The sequence below is a fragment of the Syngnathoides biaculeatus genome, chromosome 20, assembly GCF_019802595.1.
Source record: "Syngnathoides biaculeatus isolate LvHL_M chromosome 20, ASM1980259v1, whole genome shotgun sequence".
Taxonomy (NCBI): domain Eukaryota; kingdom Metazoa; phylum Chordata; class Actinopteri; order Syngnathiformes; family Syngnathidae; genus Syngnathoides; species Syngnathoides biaculeatus.
In genome coordinates this window covers 14,310,189-14,336,694 of record NC_084659.1, presented here as the reverse complement: position 1 = coordinate 14,336,694, position 26,506 = coordinate 14,310,189, and the positions used below count along the sequence as shown (strand labels likewise).

Sequence of the window (26,506 nt, the reverse complement as noted above, 5' to 3'; positions counted from 1 at the left end):
GGTTAAGTTCATGGGTAAAAACAGGCCGTACCATGGCGTCTCCCACGCAAATAAAGCATCAGTTAAGCTCGTTAAAGCCTTGAATGTGACAGCGGCGCCGCGACGACGCCTCGCCAAATGTAAAACCAGGTCACACTTGTGTTTGCAGGTGCCGCGTCTGCCAGCGCAAGACCTCGTTACAGCAGCCGCTCGACGGCAAACCCTCGCACACAGGTAAAGGTTTCGACGCCTGAAATAATAGATGAAAACTAACCGCCCTCATTATTCGCTTGTTTGTCTACGTGTAACAACCCGTTCCTTGACACTTGTGTCGCCGCGAGGCTCCGTGCGTAAAAAGTGGGGAGATGACAGGATGAGACGAGCCAACATCAGAGTTGTTTGGGTGGGGAAAAGTTGCGGAAACAAAAATAAAAGCATTTGGGAGAGGTTGGAAGCCACCTGGATCCCACACAGAAAGAGTACTTGTGCAGGTTTGGGAGCAAAAATGTTGACAAAAGAAACAATTTCAATTCATACATCAAAAGGAAACGGGTAACATTTGAGCATTCAGCCAGAGCGGGGATTGAATTTTGAAATTATTCGAAATACAATTTTCTTACTCGACTGCTCACTACCCCAAATTCAGTTTTATGGATGTTTTATGACTGTTTTATGTATGTACCGTAATTTCCGGCCTATAAACCGTGACTTTTTTCACACGCTTTCAACCCTGGGGCTCATGCGGTTAATTTGTGCATTTTTTGTAACGCCCCCAAGGGGGCACTCGAGCAGAAAAGATAAGAGTGACACCGTGGAATATATGTTCCGAGGAAGGGACTTTTACCGGTAAGTTTTTTTTTTTCCCTTTTTCCCTTCCCTTTCCTGTTGCACTGCGCTAGCCTATTGCTGCTGTGTTACTGCCATGTCTCAGTGATTTTTACCAGTATGTATTTTTTTCTTAACCGGCCCTGTTGCGCTGCGCGAGCCTGTTGCTGCTGTGTTACTGTCATGTCTCGGTGATTTTTACCAGTATGTTTTTTTTTAACTGGCCCTGGTAGCGCCGCGTTAGTGATTTAGGTATGTTTAACCGGCCCTGTTAGTGCTGTCCTACCATGATGCGACAGGCTGTTTTTTAAAATTTTACCATCCCAGTTTGTGCAACCGTGTTGTTGCTATGTTAAGCTAAGCTAAAGTATTAAAACTTTGAAAACTATATATGAAATATCTCGTGTTTCAACGTGGGTTTCAATGTGGGCACTTGCGGCTTTTTCACAGGTGCCGCTTATGTCTGTACCAAATGGTATTTCCTTTACAAATGTACTGGGTGAGGCTTATAATCAGGTGCGCTCGGTAGACCGGAAATTACAGTACTGACTCAGCAGTTTAATATAAGGAAATTAACTTACCTTTGTGGCTGACAGTGCCATCTCCACTGAATTATTACATAGATCATCTCTTTGAACAAAACTATGTTCACTTATCGTCTATAAATCATCCAGATTTCCAATCTTGAGGGGACGTAACGCCGCACGGCTCCTGCGGAGAGAAGGAAGAGGAAAGGTTTTACTCTGCTTTTCACACAATCAAGTGTTGAAAGTGAATCTATTTTTGGTTGGTTTACAATTTCATACAACATAAACTTTATTAGGCACATTCTGGACTAATTTTGATTTATTTAAAGCGGCACTATTTAGCACTAACTCTTGCTCCCTCACCACTAGCAAAAAAAAAAAAAAAAAAAAAAAAATGGAGGCAGATGAAATAGTGTCTTGAGCGCGTGTCTGTGTTTTTCCTTCATAATTAATCTTGTGATGTTATGTTTACGATGCTCCATCTGCGCCTGTCTAACCGGGAATGTCAGATTATTTCCACATCTGGATTTTTTTTATCATGCGAATACAAATATTGTTGTTTGTGACAGGAGTGAATTTTTTTGTTGTTGTCGTTGTTGCTTCGGAGCTAAGGGGGGAAATCTAAGACAGTTGTTAAGTCAATGAGGCACAGCAATGAAACTGACTCATTTGCACTCCCGAATTATACTCCTCATATCTGTTTTTAAACTTTAATTAGAAATGTTTTCGTACGGAGGCCTCGGCGGGCTCGTTGCCACCGGCGCGTGTCATCACCTCCCGAGCCTGTTCGGCGGGAGTGACGTAAATGAATCGTTTGGACGTCGGCGATCGCTTTTTTTCCACCGCTGCTCGTTCCGATAAGCCCCTCTGACAATTGAACAAACAAAACGAAACAGGTGGAGTGTGGGGGCGGGGGGGGGGATTCTCAAAGGAACGTCAAAGTCTCGTTATAACAAGCAAATGGAGCTCAGTCTTCCAGATGTTGGACTTTTGTCTGTGGTAAAGTTCACACCAACAGGGAATTGAAACTTGGCAATAACATAAGCTCGTTTGAATTCCCTTGAAGATCCCCGCACACCATTTGAGCGCGAGCCGACTGATGTCTCTTCGATTTCAACATTCATACTTGTCACGTACCGAAAACCTTGAACGGCGCATTTGATCATTTTATGAATGTATTGTACTTCACGTGTGAGCCTGTAATAGATCCGTTAATATAAAGAGAGTTAAACAAGAGGAGGCAGCGATTCTCACCTCAGGGTGAAGGTCCTTTAGTTTCTTGTTCTTTTCATCGCGGCTCTTTTGTGACACTGTCAGGTTGATGGCGTGAAGACGATTCATGAAATTGTCACAAAACGGAAAGGGCTTCAGGAGGATAAGTACAATAGGAGACGCAACGGTCTAAGATGAACACCTTGACAGCTGCTTCAAGCGGTGGCCGACCTTGTTTGAATCGCGCCCCGCGCGAGCCCCCTTTTGTCACCCTCTCATTGGGAAATAAGGGGTGGCGGCCATTTTCCCCCGCACAGCTAACAAGAGGGATCAATGGGAATGAAAAGGCCTCTCTGGTCGGAGTGATCAGGATTGATTACTTGTCCATCAAGATTGGACCAGAGTCTCATTGAGAATGTGTCAATGTGAATTCGTCACATTACAAAATGAACACTAAATGGAACTTCAGTACACATACAACTAATATTAACAATAAAACAAATCATGAGCTGCAAGATTTACAAATACTGGGTGCCACGATCCCAACGGTGCGGCCACACACGTCCCGCATGCCAAAATCCACCGCAGGAAGCAACTGTAGCACCTTCAAGTCAGCTTTAAAAACTATCTGGGCAAACTTATGTGCTTCAGGACCATATTAAATTTGTTTCACTTAAGCAGGGACGTATATGAAGTCTGGTGTGGTGGAAAAATATGTTAGAATAGTACAGGACATGTATGAGGGCAGCAGAGCAATGGTGAGATGTGCCGTAGGTGTGACAGAAGAATTTAAGGTGGAGGTGGGACTGCATCAGGGATCAGCTCTGACCCCCTTCCTGTTTGCTGTGGTAACAGATCGGCTGACAGACGAGGTTAGACTGGAATCCTCTTAGACAATGATGTTCGCAGATATTGTGATCTGCAGTGAAAGCAGGGAGCTGGAAGAGGAACAATTTAGAAAGATGGAGGCACACACCAGAGAGGAGAGGAATGAAGATTAGCCAAAGTGAAACAGAATATATGTGCGTGAATGAGAGGGGAGGAGCGGGAAAAGTGAAGTTACAGGGAGAAGAGATAGCGAGGGTGGATGACTTCAAATACTTGGGGTCAACAATACAGAGCAATGGTGAGTGTGATAAGGAAGGGAAGAACCGGCTCCAAGCAGGGTGGAAGAGCGAGCGGAAGGTGTCTGGTGTTCTATGTGACAGAAGAGTCTCCGGTAGGATGAAGGGCAAAGTTTATAAAACAGTGGTGAGGGCGGGCATGATGTACGGATTAGAGACGGTGGCACTGAAGAAACAACAGAAAGAAGAACTGGAGGTGGCAGAAATGAAGATGTTGAGGTTCTCGCTCGGAGTGAGCAGGTTGGATAAGATTAGAAATGAGAAGGAGAGCTAAAGTTGGATGTTTTGGAGACCAGGTTCAAGAGTGGTCGATGGTTTGGAGATGTTCAGAGGCGAGAGAGTGAGTATGTTGGGAGAAGGGTGCTGAGGATGGAGCTGCCAAGCAAAAGAGCGAGAGCCAGACCAAAGCAAAGGTTGATGGATGTTGTGAGGGAGGACATGAAGATTGTGGGTGTTAAAGAAGAAGATGCACGAGATAGGCTTAGATGGAAAAAGAGGAAAAGAAGAAGCGACATATATGAAGCTTGCTCAGTCGAGTGAGTCAACATTCTGGTGTTCATGAAAATAAGTGCCGTGTTGTTTTTTGGGTGTGTGTCCAGGCTATGACACTTGGACCGAGATACGCGGAAAATTCATCGCCATCAACGCCGCCAACATGAGCTGCGCTTGTCCCCGCAGTCCCCAGGGCCTGTCGCCCTCCGCCCACCTGGCCGACGGCACCGCCGACCTCATCCTGGTGCGCAAGTGCTCCCGCTTGGACTTCTTCAAACACCTCCTTCGGCACACCAACAAGGAAGACCAGGTGGGTCCCAGTCCATAATTTTTTTGGTCCGAGGGACTCGGCCCGCCCGCTTGCTGCGCTAGCACCTGCTTCCGCTGACCGGGCAAACGATAGTTCACTTCAGTTCAAAAGCCCTCACCTACGTGTCGTAAATACCCTTCAACCGGCGGGTCCGTGGAGATGCCACTAATTGCTGCATCAGTGATATGTGGAACATAAGACCCAGACTAAAGCGCTCTCTCGGCACAACCATAAATGTTGGAATTCTGGTCCTTAGTATTTATTACCCCAGGAAGTGTGCAGGAGTGAGCTGCTTGGATCAAATGCGCTTAAAGTCAACACACAGTCAAAAGAGCTGAATCAATATTTGGATTCGCAAGGTGTGCTCGCTAAAATATCGTCCTCAATCATCAATACGCCGGATTAGGTTTTATTTTCATGAATGAGACTTGTGGAACGTCTCCTTTTCGCAGCAGACCAGCTGTGGCACGAGTCGGATGACAGTCCACTTCATGTCGGTATCGCTGTCCGGCCCGGGCGGACAGAAACAACGACTTGGAAACCACAAAGCGTATTCATGGCCTTGTCGCAAGGCTTTTTTTTTTTTTTTGGCAGACTGTCCGGCCTGAATCCAAAGCCAGACCGCAGTCAAAGAATCTATCCGAATAAGCGAATTGTCGAATAAATGAAGGGGGACAAGGGGGGCGAAAATAGAGAATGTGGCACCCCGTGGAGTTGGAGAAAATAGTTTGCGGGACACGAGTGAACCTTTTGGCGACACTTACTGAGATGAAAAGGGAGACTGACTAAATATTGTTTTCTTCTCACGTCCCCCCCACCCCCATCCGTCAGTCTCCTCGTTCCTCTGATGCTGATTTGCTTTAATGCGCCTCCATCGTGTCTCCCTGCTGTTTTTGTAAATGTGGGGAATGTTGGAAAAACTTTTCATTACAAAAAAAATCATCACTGGGGATGTGTTATAATGTAATAGGGTGAAATGAAGTTTTTCCCGCATCTTGCCTTTTAATTTAAAATGAACTGCCTCAAAGGTGCTAATTGCTCATCTGTTTGGCGTGTTTGTGTAAAATGAGAATCCGCAGATTTTCCCCAGCACCCGTCCTCGTTAGTATTCCGGCTGATCCGAAGCCTAAAAGTATAACTAGCTCGCGGGCTTTTCGTAATATGCAACTGTCATCCGTTCGCAGTTCGACCACTCGTTTGTGGAGGTCCACCGGGTGCGCAAGTTCCGCTTCCAGCCTCGCCACAATGAGCCGCTCTCGCTGGAAGACCTGAGTGAGCCCCATCCGAAAGCGGACCTGAGTCCCATTTGCGCCAGGTGCCACTACGCCACCTGCACCTGCAGCCGCTGGACGTGTGACGGCGAGATCCTGCCCCACGCCGCCATCCAAGTCAGGTACGCAAACCCGGATACAAAGTTTGAAAAAAAAAAAAAAAAAAAAACATAAAGGTCAACTGAGGCTTCACGACAAGCGCAGCTTGACGCACCATTTGTTTCACGGGCCTCCACCAACGAAGCATGGCGCCGTAACGCCGCTAATTTAACAGCCCTCCCTTGTGTTTTCGGGATACTCCCTTTTAATTAAGGCGGGGGGGGGGATCTGCTCGTCCGATTTATCGTCTCTAATCGCGGACGAGGGGAGACGGCCGTCACAGTAATTAACGTCGAGGGGAGGAGGACAGATTTTCACTTTAAAGGGCACGCACCTTCGCCGAAGGCTTAACAATATCATGGCGAACAATCCGGGATTTATAACCCAAGCTAAACAATTCAAACGGTAGGCTAGGACCCTAAACCCCTAAAACAAAAAAGATGAACGAACTGTTTGAACAATTGAACAGTGGCGGCTGTATTTCACGGTTCATTGTAGATAGCGACAATTTTTTTCGTTTTCTTGAATTGATGATTTTTTTTTCTGTGACCAGCTGAGGACAGAAAAGAAACAAGTTGGCATGTTTCACTGTCCTGTTGTTTTTGTGTCTGACTCGCTTGCACGGACCACAAGTGGTTTAGGATGTCCGCCCCATTTGTCTTGTCAAGGTCTGCGCCACACGGACGGTAAAAACTCATGCGATGAAATGAGCAAAGTCGTTAAACGGTGTGCGTGTCGATCTCTGCAGTGTCCAATGCCAGCTGATCACACTGTTTGCCCGAGGGATCGAGGAGATGAACCAGAACCAGAGTCCGCTGTGGCTTCTGGAAGCGGGAGCACACCAACCTGTGGACTGAAAGCCGGGCGGGACGGAACTCTTATCTGGTCCAGGCCTCAAGGAGCCACAAGAGATGATGCAGATCCATTTGGAAGATTTGCTGACGCTTTAATGCTAATTTTTTAGGCAATTCGAAGACTTTCCCCACCCTCCGGCCCATCTGTGACCCGGCCGAGACCAGATGTGAGTCAGGGAGACCTTTTGAAAAGATCCCATCGAATACACGAACAGGACCCAGATGATGTAGTACGGGTAATAAGGCAAAGTGGTTGCTAAGTGGTGCGGTGTGTCTCAGCACTGCTGCCACACACCTGAGGCTCCGCTTTGGCTACGAGCGAACCGCTCGCCCGGCGCAGATTAGCCCGAATTAGATATTTTTCCATCATTCGAGACTTTTTGCTCAGATGAGCTCTGATGTCAAGCCGGTCTTGATGTCTCTGAAAAAAGGTCGCACAAGATTTGAGACTCGTTTTTTTTTTTTTTTTTTTAAGGCAGGGATATTATTTATGCTACTCCATCTTCAGCCTGGATAATCACATGACGCTGGTCCCTCAACCAATCAGAGGAGGTCAGAGTCTGGCTCCATTTCAAGGTTCTAAACGGGGTTAAAAATGAGTTCTTTTGGTTTTGGGCAATGGAAATGAAGTGTTCTACCTTGTGGTCCACTGACTCCTATTCTAGAAGCTTCCAATCAGAATGAATGAGCGCCACGTTCTGCATTCAGTTCAAGGTTCTTCGGACCAAATCAACAGACAGCAGCGTGTCGAGCTCCACCCTTTAGGTTCCTTAGTGCGGTTGGACCCACAATGAAAGTGCTGTGAGTGCGGTAGATATTTGCTATTTTGCTTTGAAAATGGAAATGTAATAATATTAAAAAAAAGTTGACTATCCATCAGCTATTGCAGAGGTTTTCCATTACAGTAAGCGGTCGTTAGCTTGTGCGCTTTTAGTAGCAATGTGACAACATTTCTCCAAAATGGAGAGGTCTGGTTGGAATGTCCACTTCAACTGGAGTTTAAGGAACCAACCATTGAAATCGAGTTTCCCTCGTAGCAAGAACTACTGGATATATTTGGCTAGAACCGAATGCCTGAAATTGTTGGATATCCTTTCATAATCTTAACGACGATATCTCGGGAAATAGTCAAGAGAAATGGTTGACAATTCTTATATGAATGAAGGATCTTACAAAACCAGATCAGATGACCAGATTAGACAGTATCATAGTTATGATAGGTACGCTACAGAAGAGTAGATTTAAAAATCACATTTGAAAAATGGGACAATTTCCTCCAAATCAATTTTTTTTTGTACTCTACTGAGCATTTTTCCTCTAACACTGTAGCTCATTTCTTGTAAAATTGCAACTTTTTGGGGAAACCGCCGTAAATGTTTCACTTACATCAGCTCCGAAAGATTCTTCCGGGTCATTCAGTTCCAACCAGGATGCCCAGACCTCCTCCGTGTGAGCTTCAGGGTAGAAAAAAAAAAAAAAAAATCAGTATTGGTAAAAGAACAGTAGTAAATGTTTCAAATTTGATCTGCACATTTGGAAGAGTTTGGGAAAAATGTACAGCATTGCAAGATTAGGTAATTGTAGATAGGGTTAGGGTTAGATTGTTCCGGATATCTGAAATTTTCTTTTGGACGCGGCAATACTGGATTCCATCTCATATCCAGTATAAATGTAGACAATCATCGTGAATCCTGGCAATATTTAGCGAAAAGCTTTGCAAACCAGTTTCTTCGTGAAATGTAAATCATGCCGTATTCCAAGCGGACTGAAGTGTAAATATTAGTGACGGATGAATAGGATGGAGTGAGAAAAGGAGGTGGGGGTGGGGGGCTGTATTGATTGCGACAGGGCTCCCTGTGAGAGATCCAGATCAATGACGCTGTAACAGTCCATCTTCTCGGTCAGGAGCCACTATTGCCTCTTCGTGGCTCCTCCATTTCGCGCTCTCAAACACACCATAATCTACTCGCGCGTGCGAAATGTCGGACTACAGACCCGTTAATATTCATTTGTCTTGTTGAAATAGGCAAATCACAGGGAAAAAAAGTTAAAAAAAAAAAAAAAGGATTGCCGTAATTGACAGCACATGGACATGTTGAGTCATCCTTGGGGATTTAAGTACCTCCTGACAAGCTCCTGAACCCCAGAGAGTGAAGGAGTGCGCATGTGAGAAGTCATTAGCTCCCCTAGTGCATTGTTAGCAAACGTGCAGAGTCCACTCGTGACTTGGTAAAGGGCTACTATCATGAAATGGATTATTTTTACTATGTTATTAATGAAAAAAACGTCACCAGATATGTGCCCATGTGTTTTTTTCCACCACAAAACATGATTTTGACGTATGCAGCTTTTTGTAACTCCCGCCATGAAAATCCTCTTGAGGGATTTGTTATTGAGAAGCAGGAAGTGACGTAAAGGACAGCGGCGCCCCCAGGTGGACTCATTTGTTTCCATTAGTTTTACCTCGGGGAAGGGAGCTCTTTGTTCCTTCGTGTTAGCCATTAGCTCATTGCATTGCTGGACATTGCTTGAACACTCGGGAGAATAGATTTAGCCTTCATAAGTTTGCAAGAGACCCGCTTTGTTGAGAAAAATGGATTGGACGGGTGAAGAGGACTAGAGCTTTGTGGGTTCCATATAACGAGTAGGTGTGTATACAGCTACTAAAAACAGTAATAGTTTGGGGCGGACCACGTAATCGGTCTCCCATAAAATAACAAAAGATCTGCGTACGAAATATGATGTGCGCGTCGGACGTCGTTGGGCTGCTGCGCGGACGGCGTCGAATCTGAACAACCCAGCCGAGAATGCCTCACTCAGCCCCGTGCGCGCAGTAATGCGCCCCGGCTCGACGGCGTTCAACGCGTACGGCGGTGGCTGTGAACAACCCTCTAAAAGCAGCACGGCTCGGCTCCATTATATGCCACCACGGCGCCGAAAATCAGCCACACCGGCCGAGGCGCCGCGTTCGCCGGTCACGGCTTCCGCGAAGGCTGCGCGTCGGGCTTTGCGGACGGGGGCGGCTCTGAAGAACCCAGCCGAGAATGCCTCACTCAGCCGCGTGTGCGCAGTAAAGCGCCCCAGCTCAATTGTATTGTTCATCGCTACTGCGGCATCTATGAACAACCACCTAAAGCAGCTTCGCTCGCCTCGGTCATAAGCCACACTGTCCGGCTGCGATGAGCCGCGAAGGCTTTTTGCAACGAAAGTGGATCGGACGGGGATGCGGTTTGGCCGTGATCGCATAGCATCTGAATATGGCTCGAAACAATAGTGTAATATTGCCCCGGTAACTCCACTCGGTTGTGGTCTTCTCCTTTTCGGAAAGAGCTTCCGTGTCAGAAGGGACGCGTTTGTCTCCCACAGTTAGGGTGCACGGCGTGTTTTCTTTGGCGAATGTCCGGGCGACATCACTTACGGAAGACGCACCCAATATGGCGACCACTTGGATATCGTAAAATGACACTTCTGCAACTTTGCGCATGGATGACGCGCTCTCCGCTCACATTTATTTTTTTCATATAGACATTGAAGTGAATAATGTTCTATGTATTTTTCATTCCAATATCTATTTTATAATGTTTATAGGGATGACACTTGGGCATTAAGCAAAGGAAAGTCGCCCGGGCAGCCAGACAAACAAACAAAATACCCGCGCGACGCATGACTTTGTTTTCCCGCTCGCCGCCAAAGTTATTGCGCTGCTAATGGTGCTTGAAGTAATTACACCCGCCATTGTTGCGCACAGGCCACAACGTGGTCGCCCTGGAGTACCACACACACACACACACACACACACACACACACACACATGCAAAGACTTCAATTCTCCCTGAATGGCACCATTAGCCAGAAGGCATCTGCAATAGCTCATTCACCAGCAAATATACGTGGAATAATTCAGCCTGCACCGAAGGGTTAACGGGAGTAAACTGACTAATTATTATTTATTGCTATTGCACTTCCCGAAAAGGCACAAGAGGTATATACCATAGGTTGTTATTTTAGCCAGATAGGAACATAACAGCATTGATAAACGGATTGCTCTTGGTTGGACAGACAGGTAGGCGGATCAATTTCTCAAGTAAACCGGAGAAACGGTTCTGTTCTTCGGACAGACAGATAATAGATCATACATGCCAGAAAAATTGCGTCGTCTTCCCCCCCCCCCCAACTGTTCCAAGTCTTCTTGACCTTTCGGTTTAAGTGCTGTATTTATTCGGACAGATGCGATTCCTCGCTGCGTGTTGGCCTGTGTCGAGGCGAGATGCAGCACGATCAAATATTAACGCACCTCAGCTCGGCGTGCCGAAATGTTTCTCGGCGTGCGACGCTTTGTCCTTTACTAAGATGGCCAACCGATACCTCTGGCCGCCATCTATTCACCCTCGCACCACTTCCCGGGGGATATTTTGTTTGAGTCAACTCTTCTGGGTGATGACACAGGCTTGTTCGCCCGTCGAGAGCCGCGGTGGACCAGCGAAAGCGGTCGCCCTCTGAAGCAGTTGCCAGTACAGGACGGGGACCACCCCTCCCCTCTCCCTTCCCTTCCCTTTCCCTGGGGGTAAACATTATTCCGGCATGCCGCTCAGAAAACACACTCTGTGTACGCCTGGCCATCCGGGGAGGACAGGCCTTCCTTCTGATTTACAAATTGCGATCGGACCACAGCACTTGAGGCACTCAAGAGGCGCCGGCATCGGCACCTTTGCACCCTCTGTCCGGATTTGCTCCAAAATGAAATCTTGCTTTGCCTAAGCCCCACTCCAGCACAAAGTGCAAATCTGCTGAGTACCGCACGCACGCCACCATGACCACCGGCTTGTGCAGAAAACCAGGAAATCTGCAGGCGCTTCTAGGTTGCGTTCAAGAGTACAAATAAGTTCTCTCTCGTCCTGCAGGTCCAGAGTGCCCCCTTCAGGACCGTTTAGTGCATCCATATCATCCAACCACTGGATTGTTCCCTCTTACACAGCAGAAGCATCCTGTTCTTTTTTTTTTCCCCCCCATTCTATCCGTTTTTATTATTTGCTGAACAAGTGTCGAAATCCCAGAGTGTCGCCACAACGCGAAGCCATTACCAAACGGCAAACACGCTCGACGGCTCGGCAAACAGCGGCCGGCGCCGGCGTCGGCGCGGTCGTCTCGCAGAGCTAACAGACAGGAATCATTACGCCGCTCTGCCGGGACCGGGCCTCCGCCATATTTGACGCGCGCGCAGATGAAACTGCATATGGCGCGCAGACGAGGGAGGGAACAACCGTCGCGGGACGCACGCATGAAAGCGCACGAGACGCAAATTTGCGTCAGTGGGGAGTATACGTGCGCGGATTCTTTTAAAATAAGGTTGAAAGAAAGAAAGAAAAACAAAAGAAGCCAAGACAAACCCGGGTCTTGTGCTTTTTCCACCTGAGGCTAAGGGCACAGCGGGTGGCACAAGTACAGAGCGTCCTTGTTCAAGTAGTAGGACCTTGTGATACAATTGCCGACAACAGCTGTCTACCTGAAAAATCCACTTGAGTACGGTTACAAAGTCTTTCGACTTCACTCCTTCCCATTACTGCGCTACTGACGCGTCCTTACACGAACTTTTGCTGTGACCTTTTCATACACATCTATCAGCCATTTTCCCTCCTCCCTCGCAAGGAGAACGACGGCGCTGATCAGAGACCGTCCCCAGCGGGTGGTCGGCGGTCCGTCGAGGCTGCGGAGGGAGGGGGTCGGGGGGAGCCAAGAGCGGGATGCCCTCTGTTGCAGCAGCCCTCATCGCGCGAGCCAATCAAATATCCATCTCGGAAGTCGCCTGGCTGCTCCGCGCAGACCATCAAAAAGTCATCCGCTGCCCTGCGTTCATTGCCCGTCGTGTCTGCGTTACCTCTTCCTCCCCCTGCCTCGCACGTTGAAATTTCTGGGACTTGCAATTGCGACTCTGAGAATAAGATCGAGAGAGGGTTGGAAATTTGAACGAAGGGATGGGAATGAAAGCAAAGATTTGGATGGAAGGCATGCGACGAGAGAAGTTGCCCGCTATTCTTGGATTGTCGACTACTTGAAATCGCCAACTCGTTCTACTCGAAACGACCACATCGTCCTCATCAGACTTGGTAAATATTCAGCAATAACAAAATATGCATTGTCAGATCCTCTTATTTCATGGCGAAAAGGAAAGAATCTGCCTCATTAAAGAGAAATATATACAACACCTCCGTTCAGGGTACTGGCGAGTTGTATTTTGAATCCTTTGGTTTTGTTTGCTTCTTCTACACCAGCCTGTCAAAAATTTGCAGTGAAGCGGGAACGTGGCGCAATAAATGCTGGAGACATATATATATATATATATATATATATAAAGTGGCTTATGCTTATGAGACAGAACAATAGTTCAGTTCTTCTCTTCACTTCTTTAAAGAAACAACAATCCAACTCTGAATTTGATTCATTCCCCTCCCAAATTTTTAATATTCATTTTAACCTCTGCAGTTCAGAGACCTCCGGTGGGTGATAAACAGACTACTGTGACTTTTCTCTAAACAAAGAAAAAAATAGAGGCCCAATAGCTCAGTAAACCAGAGGTTGTGAGTTCGTATCTCACTGGGGCCTCTACTCCCCAAGAGGGGTTGCGTCAGGAGGGCCATCCGGCGCAAAAACTGTGCCAAACAAATATGAGCGTTCATCTGGGACGTCACGCTGTGGTGACCCCTAACGGGACAACCCGAAAGAAACTTACTATATTCTAAAGCTCTCTATGATGTCGGGACATAAAACTGCACGTCCAGGATGTGGTCGACGGGTCTTATCGCAAAAATGAAATGGATAAGTGCAACACTTGAAAGTGTGACAGCACCGGAGTTCCATTAAGAATTGCTGGAAATTTACAGCGAGCGCGGCGCCGTGCAGAAACGAGCCAATCGCTCACCTCGGCCACTATAAACGTCCAGACGGCGTTTACACACACACACACACACAAGATCGGAGATGGATGTTTGCCGAGCACGCGACATGCAGACGAATCCGCGGGGAATACCGTCAATGACAGCGTTGTCGGTTTCGTGTCGCTGGCAGTCGGCCTTTTCGCGTGTATGTGAGGCTTTGACATGGAAACGGGAACACGCGGCGCCAAGAGGCGCGGAATCTTGCGCTCAAACCGCAAGCCAATCGAGAAGACGCGTCACCTTTGAGAGAACACACACGTAGGCACATCCCAGCAGTCCGTGTTCTCATCGGGCTGCCGAGGACTAGCTGATGACATTCCGGGTTATTGGACGTTCTTTGGTCCCCCCTCACGCCCCCAGACCCCCCGGAGGAGCAGGCGGGTCATTAAAAGTCAAGGCATATGGCGCACGGCGCCTGCAGCAAGCGTGCGGGCGCCCTTCTCGCTGCCTCATCGTCACGTTTGCCACTCGCGCAGTTCAAGGGTGGTCGACTGAGAACCAGAGTGTTACATGGCGAGTACATATTTTCTGGTTGGTTCCCAAGGTAGGGACGAATATAAAAATAACGAATGTGGGAGGGAAAGGTGAGAAAAAGTATCCAGTTGTATTGAGATGGGTGAAAGAATACGACGCTGAGGTGTGAGGGTGTTTTCCTTTCATATGTAAAAATGTGGCGACATCGTCAATCTTGGCCCCGTGGTTCAAATTGAGAACACATTCAAAATGAAAACTTTTCGCATCCGGGGAACCCCCGCCCTCCCTTTCTCCCGGCTCACAACACCAATTAAACAGGACAACCACTTGCGCGGCTAAAATTCCACCTGCATTATTTATTTTCGCCCAGCTAAATATTCATGAGCTGTTTAACTGAAACGGACTGAACCAAAGTCGGGGGAATTAAAGTCAATATTTTATCCGGCGTCGCGAGCCGACAACACGGCTCTGAACGGAGAGGAACTAGTTTGCGAAAAGCGCCGCTCGTCCATCGTGTCAACTGCTGTACGTCGGTGGTCGCACGGTTTTGAAGGAACAAAGGTTAGAAGACCATTTGAACATAATTCGTTTGTCGCATACCATACAAGATCAACTCCAAGAAGTTTTTGTAGAGAGGGTCGAAAACGGACCAAATCTAAAAAAAAACTGACCTCAGTTCCTGAATGACGGGCATGGGAGTGGATTTAACGTGTAATTGGCAACTCAAAGAATGACACAGACCGACATTACAGATCCGCGCTGATGAACCCGCCTGTATTTACTCAATAATCTGGGCCCGGGGTAGGAGCGGTACGCTAAAACTGTCTGCTGTTGCCATGGCGTCGTCTCGCGCTGACGTGATCGCCCGAGTATGAAACCGACACGGTGACGGCAGCGGCGCTAATTGTTAGTTTTGCCACACGAGGGAGAGCCGAGGCCTCATTAGGCGAGGCGTCGCAGACGCGCTGGCGAAATGTCAGGGGAGGTGTGGCGTTGCCGTGTAAACACACTCCTCTTCTGAACTTTCCTTTTTTCGCTTTGGTCTTCGCAGAGGGCTCAATTTGTGGCGTCGTTTGGAGCTAAGCGCGGCGGAGAAGAAAAAAAAAAAAAAAAAAAAAAGGTCAAAGCCACCATGTTCCTGTTAGGAACGGAAAGTTCCGATGAGGGTGCTGGGTTTGGCTTTTGAGAACAAACGCGCACTCGGGACGGCGGCAGGGACGCTTTCGAAACCGAAACACCCTCACTAGGCCGCAACATAAGGGTGACTTGCAGATATGTGAAGAGATGAAGTCAAATCCAGCCTGGGGTCCATATGGTCCACCAGTTGGTTGCTAGTCTGGCACACGCTCACAGACGATATATATCGAGCTCGGTGGACGTGGACGTGCCCGCGCAAAAGGTGGTGGACCAGATGTTCCGCGGCAAATGGCGGACATGGCACCATGGAGACGGCGAGGTGCCCGTGTTGCCGCACGTGTTGGCCGTGTGCCCCCCCCCTTCCCCTAACGTATCCCAAACGCTGAACCAGGATTCCTGCTCCAGACGTTGGCTCAGTGGGGAAGTGGAAAATCCAGTCAGGATTAGCAGTGATACACGCTAGACTGACAGATCATCAGGCATCGATAAAACCTTCCGGAACATTCGGACTGTGCTCGTCTAAACACTATTAGAAGCATTGACCTACTTTAAAAACCTACATTGTAATATTTGTGCTATCATTCTGAATCAACCGTAATCTCCCTGAGGCCTTCATCAACAGGAGTGTGCGACAATGCAACCGCAAGTACATTCGTGACGGGCTGTTTCTTAATGTTTCCAATTCGGGCACGATGACAATCGGCGTGTTTGTGCTCTCCGATTGGATGGGTCGGAGCAAGCCAGCTGTGACCAGCAAAAGATCTGCGGCAATTTGCACATCGTGTATTTCATAATCAGCATCTCTGGTGACTACCTTGTGTTTTGTGTCTGCGGAGGCCATTACTGCATGATAGAGAGGGAGAGAGAGAGAGAGAGAGAGAGAGAGATGGAGATAGACAGAGGGCGAGAGAAAGAGAGAGAGAGGTGGGGGGAGGCAGAGCGATAGATAGACAGACAGAGAGAGAGAGAGACAGGCAGACTGAGAGACAGAGCGAGAGAGACTGAGATGGACAGACAGACAGGGAGATAGACACAGAGAGAGAGAGAGAGAGAGAGAGAGAGAGAGAGAGAGAGAGAGAGAGACAGAGAGAGAGAGAGAGAGGGAGAAATAGGCAGACAGACAGGTAGAGAGAGAGACAGCGAGATAGAGAAACAGACAGACAGACAGAAGGACAAATAGAGAGCGAGAGAAAGAGACAGATAGATAGAAAACTATCTATAATACTGCATGTCACATTTCAACCATCCACAGATTTTTTGGGGAAAACGAAGTTTTTTGGGCTTTTCCTTTTTTCTGAGCAAACGAATTGCAAAAACGCTGATTTGTAATTTCCCCCGTTGCAATTACAATGGCCATCAATCCCCACCCGATAGTTTTTTGTAATGTGACACTGTAGTACTGGACTATAGTATCGTACGCAGTCCAAAATGTGAAACTTTTTCCGAACGTGATTGTTAATTAGTGGAAAGCATATGAATAAATTTGCTTGCCTGCTTGCTTGGTGCAGACAAACAACCTCCGCCCGTGCCGCCGCAATGAGCCGGTTTGGAGTTACGAAACCGGCAGTTCTACGAGGACCACCACCAACTTTCTGTCTCGTCCGTGCAGCCCGCGGGACCGGCGGAATAATGAAGGGGTGAAAAACTTGGAGAACTTCGAGCGAGCGAGCGAGACAAGAAGCGTCCCCGGGCCGCAGCCCTGTCAGCCGAGAGAAAAGTGCCCGCGAGGTGTCTGTAAATCACAATCATTACGCCGTTAGCCTCCAATCCGTCTTCATCTGAGCGCGCCGCGAGAAAGTCTCAGCAAACAAGCGTAGGAGCCCCCCCCTGCAAGTCGACTGCGGAAATGAGGTGGAGCGAGGCCGAGGACCGCTCGCCGTCCGCTGAATCCGAGCTCGGCGCAGGGTTGAAGGCCCCCACCCCACCCCACCCCCTTTCTCCTTGTGTGTTTCTGCGCCCCCAATAAGGGGTGACTCGTGGGCCGATTGTGATTTATGTGGCGGCGGGTCCGGGTGAGCGGGATGCGGGCCGGGCCGAGGGGAGAAGATGGATCCGGAGAGCGAGCGCAGGAGACAATCTGATTACGCCCTTATACCTCCTTTCATCTTCATCAACACTCACTCTTCCAACAAGACCCCCCACCCCACCCCTCCCTACACGTACCCTGCACTCAATACGTTACCATGGCAACAAGAATCCCCCCCAAACAGGTTAGCACGTCATTGTCGTTGCGCCGTTATAAACCATTCAGCATCAAATAGAGCAACACCTATGCAGGGAAATGTAGAACTCATCGCCGGCGCATATTCTTTATTCTCTGCGACGAATGACGAGCGTCACACGTCTCCCGTGAACCGGGTAGCGTTATTCCGCCCTCTGGTGGCCACGGCGAGCACACCAGAAGGAGCAGCGCAATTTTTTTGTTGGGGGAAAAAAAATGAAAAAGTGGCAAAAAAATATTGGGAGGGAGTACTTTATATCCGGTTCCACTGGATCTGGAGGGAGGGGCACGTCGTGTTAAGTAAGAAGAAAGGCTGAGGGGGGGGGGGGGGCAAAACAACAACAGATGGAAACGGATCAGACGAAGGATAAGAAAATGCAATTGCATATATTAACAGTTGGAATTCACTTCCCTGAATACATAACTTTGAACAAGCAAGAACTAGGAAGCTGTAATGTTTAGACTGACGCTAGTATCCCTTACATGAACATAACACTGGACTAGTGTCCTTTTCTGGTGACGTAATGAAATAAAATCCTCATAAAAAAATCATCAGATAATGCTGCAATAAATACCTTTATAGCACTTTATTCTGTCACAAAACTATCACACGAGTCGCCATTTAACCATGTACTATCTATATGACTCTATATTACTTTTCCATTGATGTACTCAGAGTACAACAATTGAAAAAAAAAAAACGTATTATTTACAAATCAATGTGACTGAAATGAGAAAACAACTCCACATTGTTTATCTCCCCACGTTCCAAGACTGTCATCCAGTGGAGGTGAGGTGGAATGGCACTGCAAAAATAAAAAAAAATAAAATAAAGTCCCACTAAATGACTTCATTTAAACGGTGTAAAACTGAATTATTTATACTTCTTTTCAATTCTGCAAATGTTTTGTTCCCTGCTTGTGCTACGCAAAGTGAACTGAGGGGATGAAAGCGGTGACGACGATGGCGGCAAACATCACTGTCAAAGGACAAAGATATATAATAAAAAAAAAAAAAACCTGCACCCCAAAAGTATCAATAATGCACACAGATGCAACAAAATTGAATACAAATAGGAGTAAAAGTTTGCAGTAAAGACAATAAGTATTTGAACACCCTGCTATAGTGCAAGTCCTCCCACGTAGAAATCATGGAGGGGTCTGAAATTTTCATCGTAGGTGCATCGTCCACTGTGAGGGAGAGAAGATAAAACAAAAAATCCAGAAATCACAATGTATGATTTGTTAATATTTGGTACAGTGGCCTTTGGATGCAATTACAGAGGTCAAACGTTTCCTGGAGTTGTTGACCAGGTTTGCACACACTGCAGGAGGGATTTTGCCCAACTCCTCCACACAGATCTTTTCTAGATCAGGTTTCTGAACCGTCGCTGAGAAACACAGAGTTTCAGCTTCCTCCAAAGATTTTCGATTGGGTTTAGGTCTGGAGACTGGCTTAGGCCACGCCAGAACCTTCCTTGGTTTTCCTGGCTGTGTGCTTCGGGTCATTGTCATGTTGAAAGGCCCGGCCACGACCCATCTTCAATGCTCTGACTGAGGGAAAGAGGTTGTTCCCCCGAAATCTCACTATACATGGCGGCGGTCATCCTCTCGTGAATACAGTGCTGTCCTTTGTGGAGAAAACGACCCCCCAAAGCATGATCCTACCACCCCCATGCTTCATCCTCCAAACACGGTTAGTGGAATTATGACCAAAAAGTTCCATTTTGGTCTCATCTGGCCACAAAACCATCTCCCATGACTCCTTTGTATCATCCAAATGGTCACTGGCAAACTTAACACGGGCCTTGACATGTGCTGGTCTGAGCAGGGGAACCTTCCGTGCCATTCATGATTTCAAATTTCTTAGTTTATGACCAACAGTCACCTTGGAAACGGTGGTCCCAGCTCTTTTCAGGTCAATGACCAAGTCCTGTCGTGTAGTCCTGGGCTGATTCTTCACCTTTCACAGAATCATTGAGACTCCACGAGGTGATATCTTGCATGGGGCTCCATTCTGATTGAGATTGGCCGTCATGTTTAGCTTCATCCATTTTCTAATGATTGCTCCAACAGTGGACCTTTTTTCACCAAGCTGTTCTCCAATTTCTCCGTAGACCTTTCCAGCCGTGTGGAGTTGTACAATTTTGTCTCTGGTGTCTTTGGACAGCCCCTTGGTCTTGGCCGTGTTACAAGTTTGTGTCTTACTGATTGTATGCCGTGTACAGGTGTCTTTATGCAGCTAAGGACCTCAGACAAGTGCATCTGATTCAGGACTTTTAAAGGCGGACTAACAGGTCTTTGAGGGTCAGAATTCTAGCTTATAGACAGGTGTTCAAATACTTATTTGCATCTGTATCACATAAATAAATTGGTGATTTCTGGATTTTTCTTTTTATATGATCTCTCTCACAGCGGACATGCACCTATGATGAAAATTCCAGACCCCTCCATGATTTCTAAGCGGGAGATGGGGTGTTCAAATACTTATTTTCTTCACTGTACATTCCGTGTACGGCACTCACTGTCTCCAGCCAATCAAAACGGGGGATGCCGACACATTTGGCTCAGCGCAAAGGAGGCCGGCATCCCAACAAGCCCCGAACCAGATAAACATCATTAAAAGTAACATCATTAGCATCCAAACTCATTCGAGTGTTTGTTTTGTGTCCGTTTCGGAGATGCCAACTTGCTTCCAGGCATGCCCGGATGGAGACTGTATACGGATTCTAATGCCAGAAAAAAAAAAAAAAAAAATATATATATATATATATATATATAATAATTACACGCCGTTGTACGGAATTTCCCCCCCGAAGGATTACGCAAGTGTGAAACTCACGTGGGCGACGCCTTGGCACACACGACAACACGACACGCCGGTTCTGTACCGCTTCAGACATTTAGAGCGGAGCTTATCCTGTTTTATGAAGAACGTTAAGTCCTGCTTGTACAAACACGGTCTGAGAAGTAGAACGCGACAATCTCTGTCGGTGGTTGTACTCGAAGCACGGTCCATATATTTTCATTTACTCGCGAATCAGCATGTCCTGCCCCGGTTGCGCCCGTAATGATTTCAAAGTCGGGCGACTTAAAGAAGACGGATAGTAATAGCGAGATGAGGCTATTGATGAAAGACGCCGAAGGGGAAAAAAAAAAAATGTTCACCAGTGATAACATTCGCCTCACAAAACATCGTTATCGACTCGTTCGCTCCCTTGGACGTTTATTTTCGTCAATTGGGATCGAGTTGTTTACTGCTACCAATGGACATAATTGTAAATGACTTTAAAATAATATCACTCGAGTGAAAGCAAAAAGTGAGTATTCGGTGAAAAAAGTGCTCAAATACTGCATAACTTGTGTGTAACTTCCGATTATTATTATTGTTTTTTAATCAGAGGAAGAACAACTATGCAAAAATATAAAACAGGAATGTAACAAATGTTGAAATTGCCCTCGAACAAAGGTGTCAAATTTTTGTCGCGGGGCACACCGTAGTTACAGTTTTCTTCAGAGGGCCGTTATGATTGTGAAACCATAAAACTCTTTAACCGCATAATCATTTACACATGAAATTTATGAACTACTTTTGGAATCAAAAATCAAGGTTAATGTTTTTTTTTAAAACCTATGAAAAAATGCTTGCAATATCTCAACGTTATCATTTATGATACAACAATTTCAAATGTTGGCACAAATTTTAACAAAAAAAAAAATCAATAAATCCTAGAAGTTGATGTCACATCATTTACCTCTGCGGGACCCATAAAATTATGTGGCGGGCCGGCCTGGCCCTTGGGCCTTGAGTTTGACACCTGTGCATGAGAATAACAGAAATGGTCATATATCGACTTTGTACATGCAAAATAAGCTCACCTGGCAAATATTCAAAAGGGTTTTTTTTTCTGTTTTTACCAGGTTTCGTGAAAATTTGTCATTTTGGAACTTTTGAATTCGTGTGCGGTCATGTGACTGCTTGGCTGTGTTTGCTCAAATTAAGTCAAATGTCACGAGTTGTGTAATTTCCGGCCTATAAGGCGCGACTTTTTTCACACGCTTTTCACCCTGCGATTAATGCGGTGATGCGGCTAATTTGTGCATTTCTTTCTAACGGCCGCAAGGGGGGCACTCGAGCGCAAAAGGTAAACGTGAGACTGGTGGAATATATGTGCAGAGGAATTTACTTTTACCGGTCCGGCCCTGTTCGCGCTGCACTAGCGTGTTACTGCCGTGTCTGAGTGGCGGCTTGGTCAACTTTTCTCCACTCAACTCATTTTCTACGGCTGATTATTACATCATGAAAAAAAAAAAAACCCTAGAAACAAACCGGCAATAGGTGGAACTCTGCTTTGAAAATGGCTGGCGGCGAAGCAGTTAAATGGGTCGCAGCGACGGGTCACACGTGATAACGCGACCGCGGAAGGAAACGGTAAGAGATGGGATCATTTCCGAAAATGTACAAACCGCAAAAGTAGAATCTAGAGTACTGTAATTTCCGACTGATAAGCTGTGACTTTTTTCACACACTTTATTTATTTATTTGAGCATTATCTGCAGTTTATGGGGTGATGTAGCTAATTTGTGCATTTTTTCTAACGGCTGCAAGGGGGCACTGGAGTGGAAAGGGTAAGAGTGAGATCGGTGGAATATATGTGCCGAGGAAGTGATTTTTACCGGTATGTTTTTTTTTTTTAAACCGGCCCTGTTAATGCCGCGCTAGCATTAGTGTCGCGCTAGCCTGAGTGTCGCGCTAGCGTGTTGCTGATGTATTACTGCCGTGTTTTTTTTCAGTTATTTTTTTTTAAACCAGCCCCGTTTGTGCTACCGTGTTGTTGCTATGTTAAGATAAGCTAAGGTATTAAAACTTTGAAATCTCTTTCTGTGTACCGTCTTTCTTTGTAAATATCCCGTGTTTCAACGTGGCCACTTGCGGCTTTTATGCAGGTGCGGCTTAGGCATGTACCAAATGTTATTTCCTTCACAAATGGCTGAGGCTTATAATCAGGTGCGCTCTGTAGGCCGGAAATGACGGCATATCAAATGCAAACGAGACGGCCCAACTCACACAGACTTCATCGTGGCGCAAACAGCTGCGGGCCGCCAGGAAGGTCAGGATCGTTCCCCCCTTTTCGTCCTGCGGGGAGCTTCCCGACCTAATTGGCAAAATTCGTGTCATAATGTTCCCAAACTGGCCCGGTTCAAATGCGACCGATGAATTCCAATAAGCCTGCTGCAAAGTTACGCCACGACTTGAAGTCTTGATTTGTAACTAATCCCACCAAGTTTAATAAAATGGGGGCTGGGGTGTAAGGTCCCCGGGTAAATTTAGACAATAATGTACGAGTCGCTGGGGGAGCGCGACATAAGTAACAATGTCGAAGAACTCCCATTAATACTGTCCATTATGCGAAGACAAGCACGCCGACTTGGAAATATTCTCTAATGAATGCAAATTATCTTAATTAATGACCTCATTAACATAACTTCTTGTGTTCAATACATCACGGAGGCGCGCGGGACATTAAGCAGCTCAAGTGGCCCCTCGTTTATTCCGGTTCCGGCTAATCTATATTGCATATTTCTATCATCCCCCCCGGAACACTGTCGGCCTGTCAGCCCGATAAGAAATCGGCGGCACATTTGCCTCCCTTGTGGTTCATCTTCACAGGCTAATGTTAGTGTTTCTAATATTAGCGACCGGGGGGGCTAATGAAGCTCATGGTTGGGGGAGGGGGGTCAGATGACTTATTATCAGGAAAGGTGCAATATTGTTGCCATTTTTAAAAATATAAATATATATTTTATTTTTAAAACTTTTTAAAATTGTATTCTTGAAAATATATTTTCTTATTTTCTTAATTATTAAATTTCATGTTATATAATTCTAGTAGATAGGTTCGTTCCAGCCTGTTATATATATATATATATAAACATATTTTAAGGTATTTTTTTCACTCAGCATATAAATGAATGATATTTATGATTATTATTTAATGGAATTTAGATTTTTTTTCATTTCATTGATTTTTGGACAAAGGCTGCACTAAATGTTTTATGGTCGCGATTAAATTTGAATCACCGTTCTGCGAAATGACAAAAACAGGTGTTAGGCCACTCTAAATCTCAGAATTATTAATTTTATTAAATAAATTTTTGTAATAAATGAATTAAAAACGAATGTGTTTCAATCCAGAAGGTATGTACCTAAATAAACATTAAACAATCACTATGTGAAAAGGCTTTACTTTTTCCACATTCCATATTTTAAAGTTTTCCATTTATTTAATTTATCTATTCATGAATGACAATAAATAAATAAATATGTTGAAAAAAGATTGCCCCAGAGGTTTTTGAGAAGAAAATAGTACACGGGAAAAATAGCCTTGTTAAACTCAAATAAAATAAAGCCATCTCAAACGTGTGGCAATTTCACACAAGTATGATGATGGGAAAAGACTTTGCCAAAAGCGGTTTAAACCCAAATTGCTTGAATATGAGGCTATTCCGCCAATAATCAGAATGCAAATAGAAAAAGCATACACTCACAGACTCGTGGCTCTGAGCAATTGTATTTTCAGGAGACTTATTTATGCTCAAAACAAGTCCATTTAAAGCTTTGGGTTTTTTTTTTTTTCCAAACTTGAAAACAATAGTTGTGCAGTCAAAGGATAAAAAAGTGTGCAACTGACCTGTACGGTTGAAAAGGCAAACCTCATGATCCCTTGTAGAACAGTGTCTCCAGGTGGCAATAAGTGGTACTGCTGGGATAGCTTGTTAGCGAGCCCATATTTCCAAATCGAACAATTTAAAAACATACCTACCCAGCGTATGAATTTGGACCATTAACAGCGTGATAACTAAAGTGTACTTTAAGTGTTAAGAACAAGTGTCATGATGGACACCAGTGAAATATGATTTTTTTTTCCAACATGTTCAGTGGTTACTGCGTTAGCCATGTTAGCTATCTACAAAAAAAAAGATAGGAAACATACCTTAAATCTGTTTACTTAAATTAAAAAAAATGTACATCAAATTATTCTTTACAATGCACATATGTAAAAAAAAAAAAAAAAAAAAGCTGTTTGTTTTTTTAATGGACTTCACTGTACATTTGTATCCAAAATTCAATAAATCACAATATCGAGTCAACAAGGAAAAGGAACCGACAGTACAGTCATGATTGCCTTACAGGGACACAGGACGCCGACTTTAGCATCAAGGAAGAGTTCGCCAAAAATAAAACAATTGACATTTGTTACCTTTTGAGTCACAACGAGGCTAAACGTGATGTCTTTAAAAGGTACAGTTCGGGAGCATTTCGATGGATTCTTCAAGTGCCTTGGAGAATTACGAGTGCACTCTTTTTTTCTTTTCTTTTTTTAAAAAAATCATATTTAATAAACAGCTCACAGTGTTGGGAGTGAGTAGTTCAGTCTTAGGACATTACCCTCTCCTTCCCCACCCCCAAAAAAACTGTTTATTACTTCCTTGTTTCCTATTAGTTAAAAAGTACCGTAATTACCGGCCCTCGGTATACAGAAAGTGTTTAGCGCTAGCGTTAAACTTATTGTACTGAGGCTTATAACGAGGTGCGCTAACGCTAGCACCGCACTAATGCAAGCGCCGCATCAACGCAGCTTGTCGGCCCGGAAATGACGTTAAATGACCCGACTTGTGACAAAACTACAGCAGTCGTCAAGACTCCCAAAAACCGAAAAGGAATTCAAACTGCCAGGAAGATTGACAAAAAAATATTTTACAAGCTTGTGTAAACATGAGCTTAGGCAGACAATGGCAGATGAGATTTGGCAAAAAAAAAAATAATAATAAAAATAAAAACAAATAAAAAGGAAAAAAAAAAAACACGATACATTCTGTGCTTCTTGTTTGAAACAGACTACAAAAAGGCTTCATGGAGAAAGCTTTTAAGACGACATCCAATCACATCGTGCTACCAACACAAAAAAATACATTTAAAAAAGAAAAAAAAAAAATTAAAATGTAGCTGTCCAAACCAGTCAATCGCGCATATTGTATGGCAATGTCACACCCGGTTTGTTCTTAATTCAAAATGATTTGTGCAACCCTGGCATTTTCAAATGTCCTTTTTATGTGGAACCTTCGGGTCTAGCGATGACTGAGCATAAAAATTTAAATGTCAAGGCCTTTTTAGTTTTTCCTTCCTCCATATGAATCTGGAGGGGAGTAACGACCTACCCCCCCCAAAAAAAAAACAAAAAAAAAAACAGAACAAACGCCAGATGAGTTTGGCAGTACATTTCCACACCGAGGAGTCAAGACCAGCTTTGCCCGTGCACAAAATGACTGCTTTCTGTTTTTTTTTTTCTTCTTCGAAATCACCTCAGTGGAAGCGTCAATATTTGTCCGCAAAGAGTCCAGTTGAACGACTGTACTAATAAAGTGCAGGGAGAGAAAAGGAGGGAAAGGGAGCCTATTTAGTACCGCGTTGTGCTGAAATGTGAGATGTTCTCTGTTGTGCTCGGTCAGTCATCAGTCCAAACGGCTTTAAAAAAAAAAACAACGTACACTTTTGCAAAGCAATTAAACGTTAAACTAACGCAAAGGCTTCGTATGTGACATTTTCACAGTTAGGAAACATTTGAGATCGGATGAAAACACTTCACAGGATGGGGGAGGTGACCATTTTCTTAAAGCTCCAGTTACGTTCGGGAGGAATAAAATCACTGGAGGAGGATTAAAAATGAAACTTAAAAAATAAAATAAAATAAAAATTTGTCACATGCAACACACACGCAGAGGAACGGCGCAGAGGAAGCAGTCAGTTGGGCGAGGAGGGCCAGCCCACTCGCCAGCATTCTGTTCGTTTAAAAAAAAAAAAAAATCTCCAGGAAGAAGTGGGGTGGGGCCAGCCGTCTAAATTTCCGCAGAGGAGGCGGCGGCAGCGGCGGCTGCTGCCGGCGGCTTGCTGGTGGTGACCACCTTGGTGTACTGCGTGAAAATGGCCTCGAAGGCCTCGTCTCTGTGGATCATGGCGCCGAACACCAATGGCTGGGGGAGACGACAGC

The 26,506-nt window shown here is 45.6% G+C and overlaps 2 protein-coding genes and 1 long non-coding RNA gene across 5 annotated transcripts in view; 1 reads left to right on the top strand and 2 right to left on the bottom strand.

Annotated features, from left to right (window-relative positions):
* cerk (ceramide kinase) overlaps window positions 1-7,591 on the top strand; it is a 32,780-nt gene extending 25,189 nt beyond the window's left edge. Inside the window, exons 10-13 of the mRNA XM_061806652.1 lie at window positions 149-213; window positions 4,267-4,469; window positions 5,654-5,862; window positions 6,588-7,591. Of these exons, the coding sequence (XP_061662636.1) occupies window positions 149-213; window positions 4,267-4,469; window positions 5,654-5,862; window positions 6,588-6,696 (586 nt within the window). The 3' untranslated portion in view covers window positions 6,697-7,591. The remainder of the gene's footprint in view (window positions 1-148; window positions 214-4,266; window positions 4,470-5,653; window positions 5,863-6,587) is intronic.
* Window positions 1-15,191, bottom strand: part of LOC133493359 (uncharacterized) — a 38,748-nt gene extending 23,557 nt beyond the window's left edge. For both annotated transcript variants that reach the window (XR_009792966.1, XR_009792965.1), the window contains exons 1-4: window positions 14,771-15,191; window positions 8,080-8,147; window positions 2,586-2,641; window positions 1,386-1,515 (exon numbers count right to left, since the gene is read on the bottom strand). This is a non-coding gene — a long non-coding RNA (uncharacterized LOC133493359). The remainder of the gene's footprint in view (window positions 1-1,385; window positions 1,516-2,585; window positions 2,642-8,079; window positions 8,148-14,770) is intronic.
* Window positions 15,192-25,271: 10,080 nt separating this feature from the next.
* Window positions 25,272-26,506, bottom strand: part of gramd4a (GRAM domain containing 4a) — a 28,986-nt gene continuing 27,751 nt past the window's right edge. For both annotated transcript variants that reach the window (XM_061807396.1, XM_061807397.1), the window contains one exon: window positions 25,272-26,489. In XM_061807396.1, coding sequence (XP_061663380.1) covers window positions 26,355-26,489 — 135 coding nt within the window. In that variant the 3' untranslated portion in view covers window positions 25,272-26,354. The remainder of the gene's footprint in view (window positions 26,490-26,506) is intronic.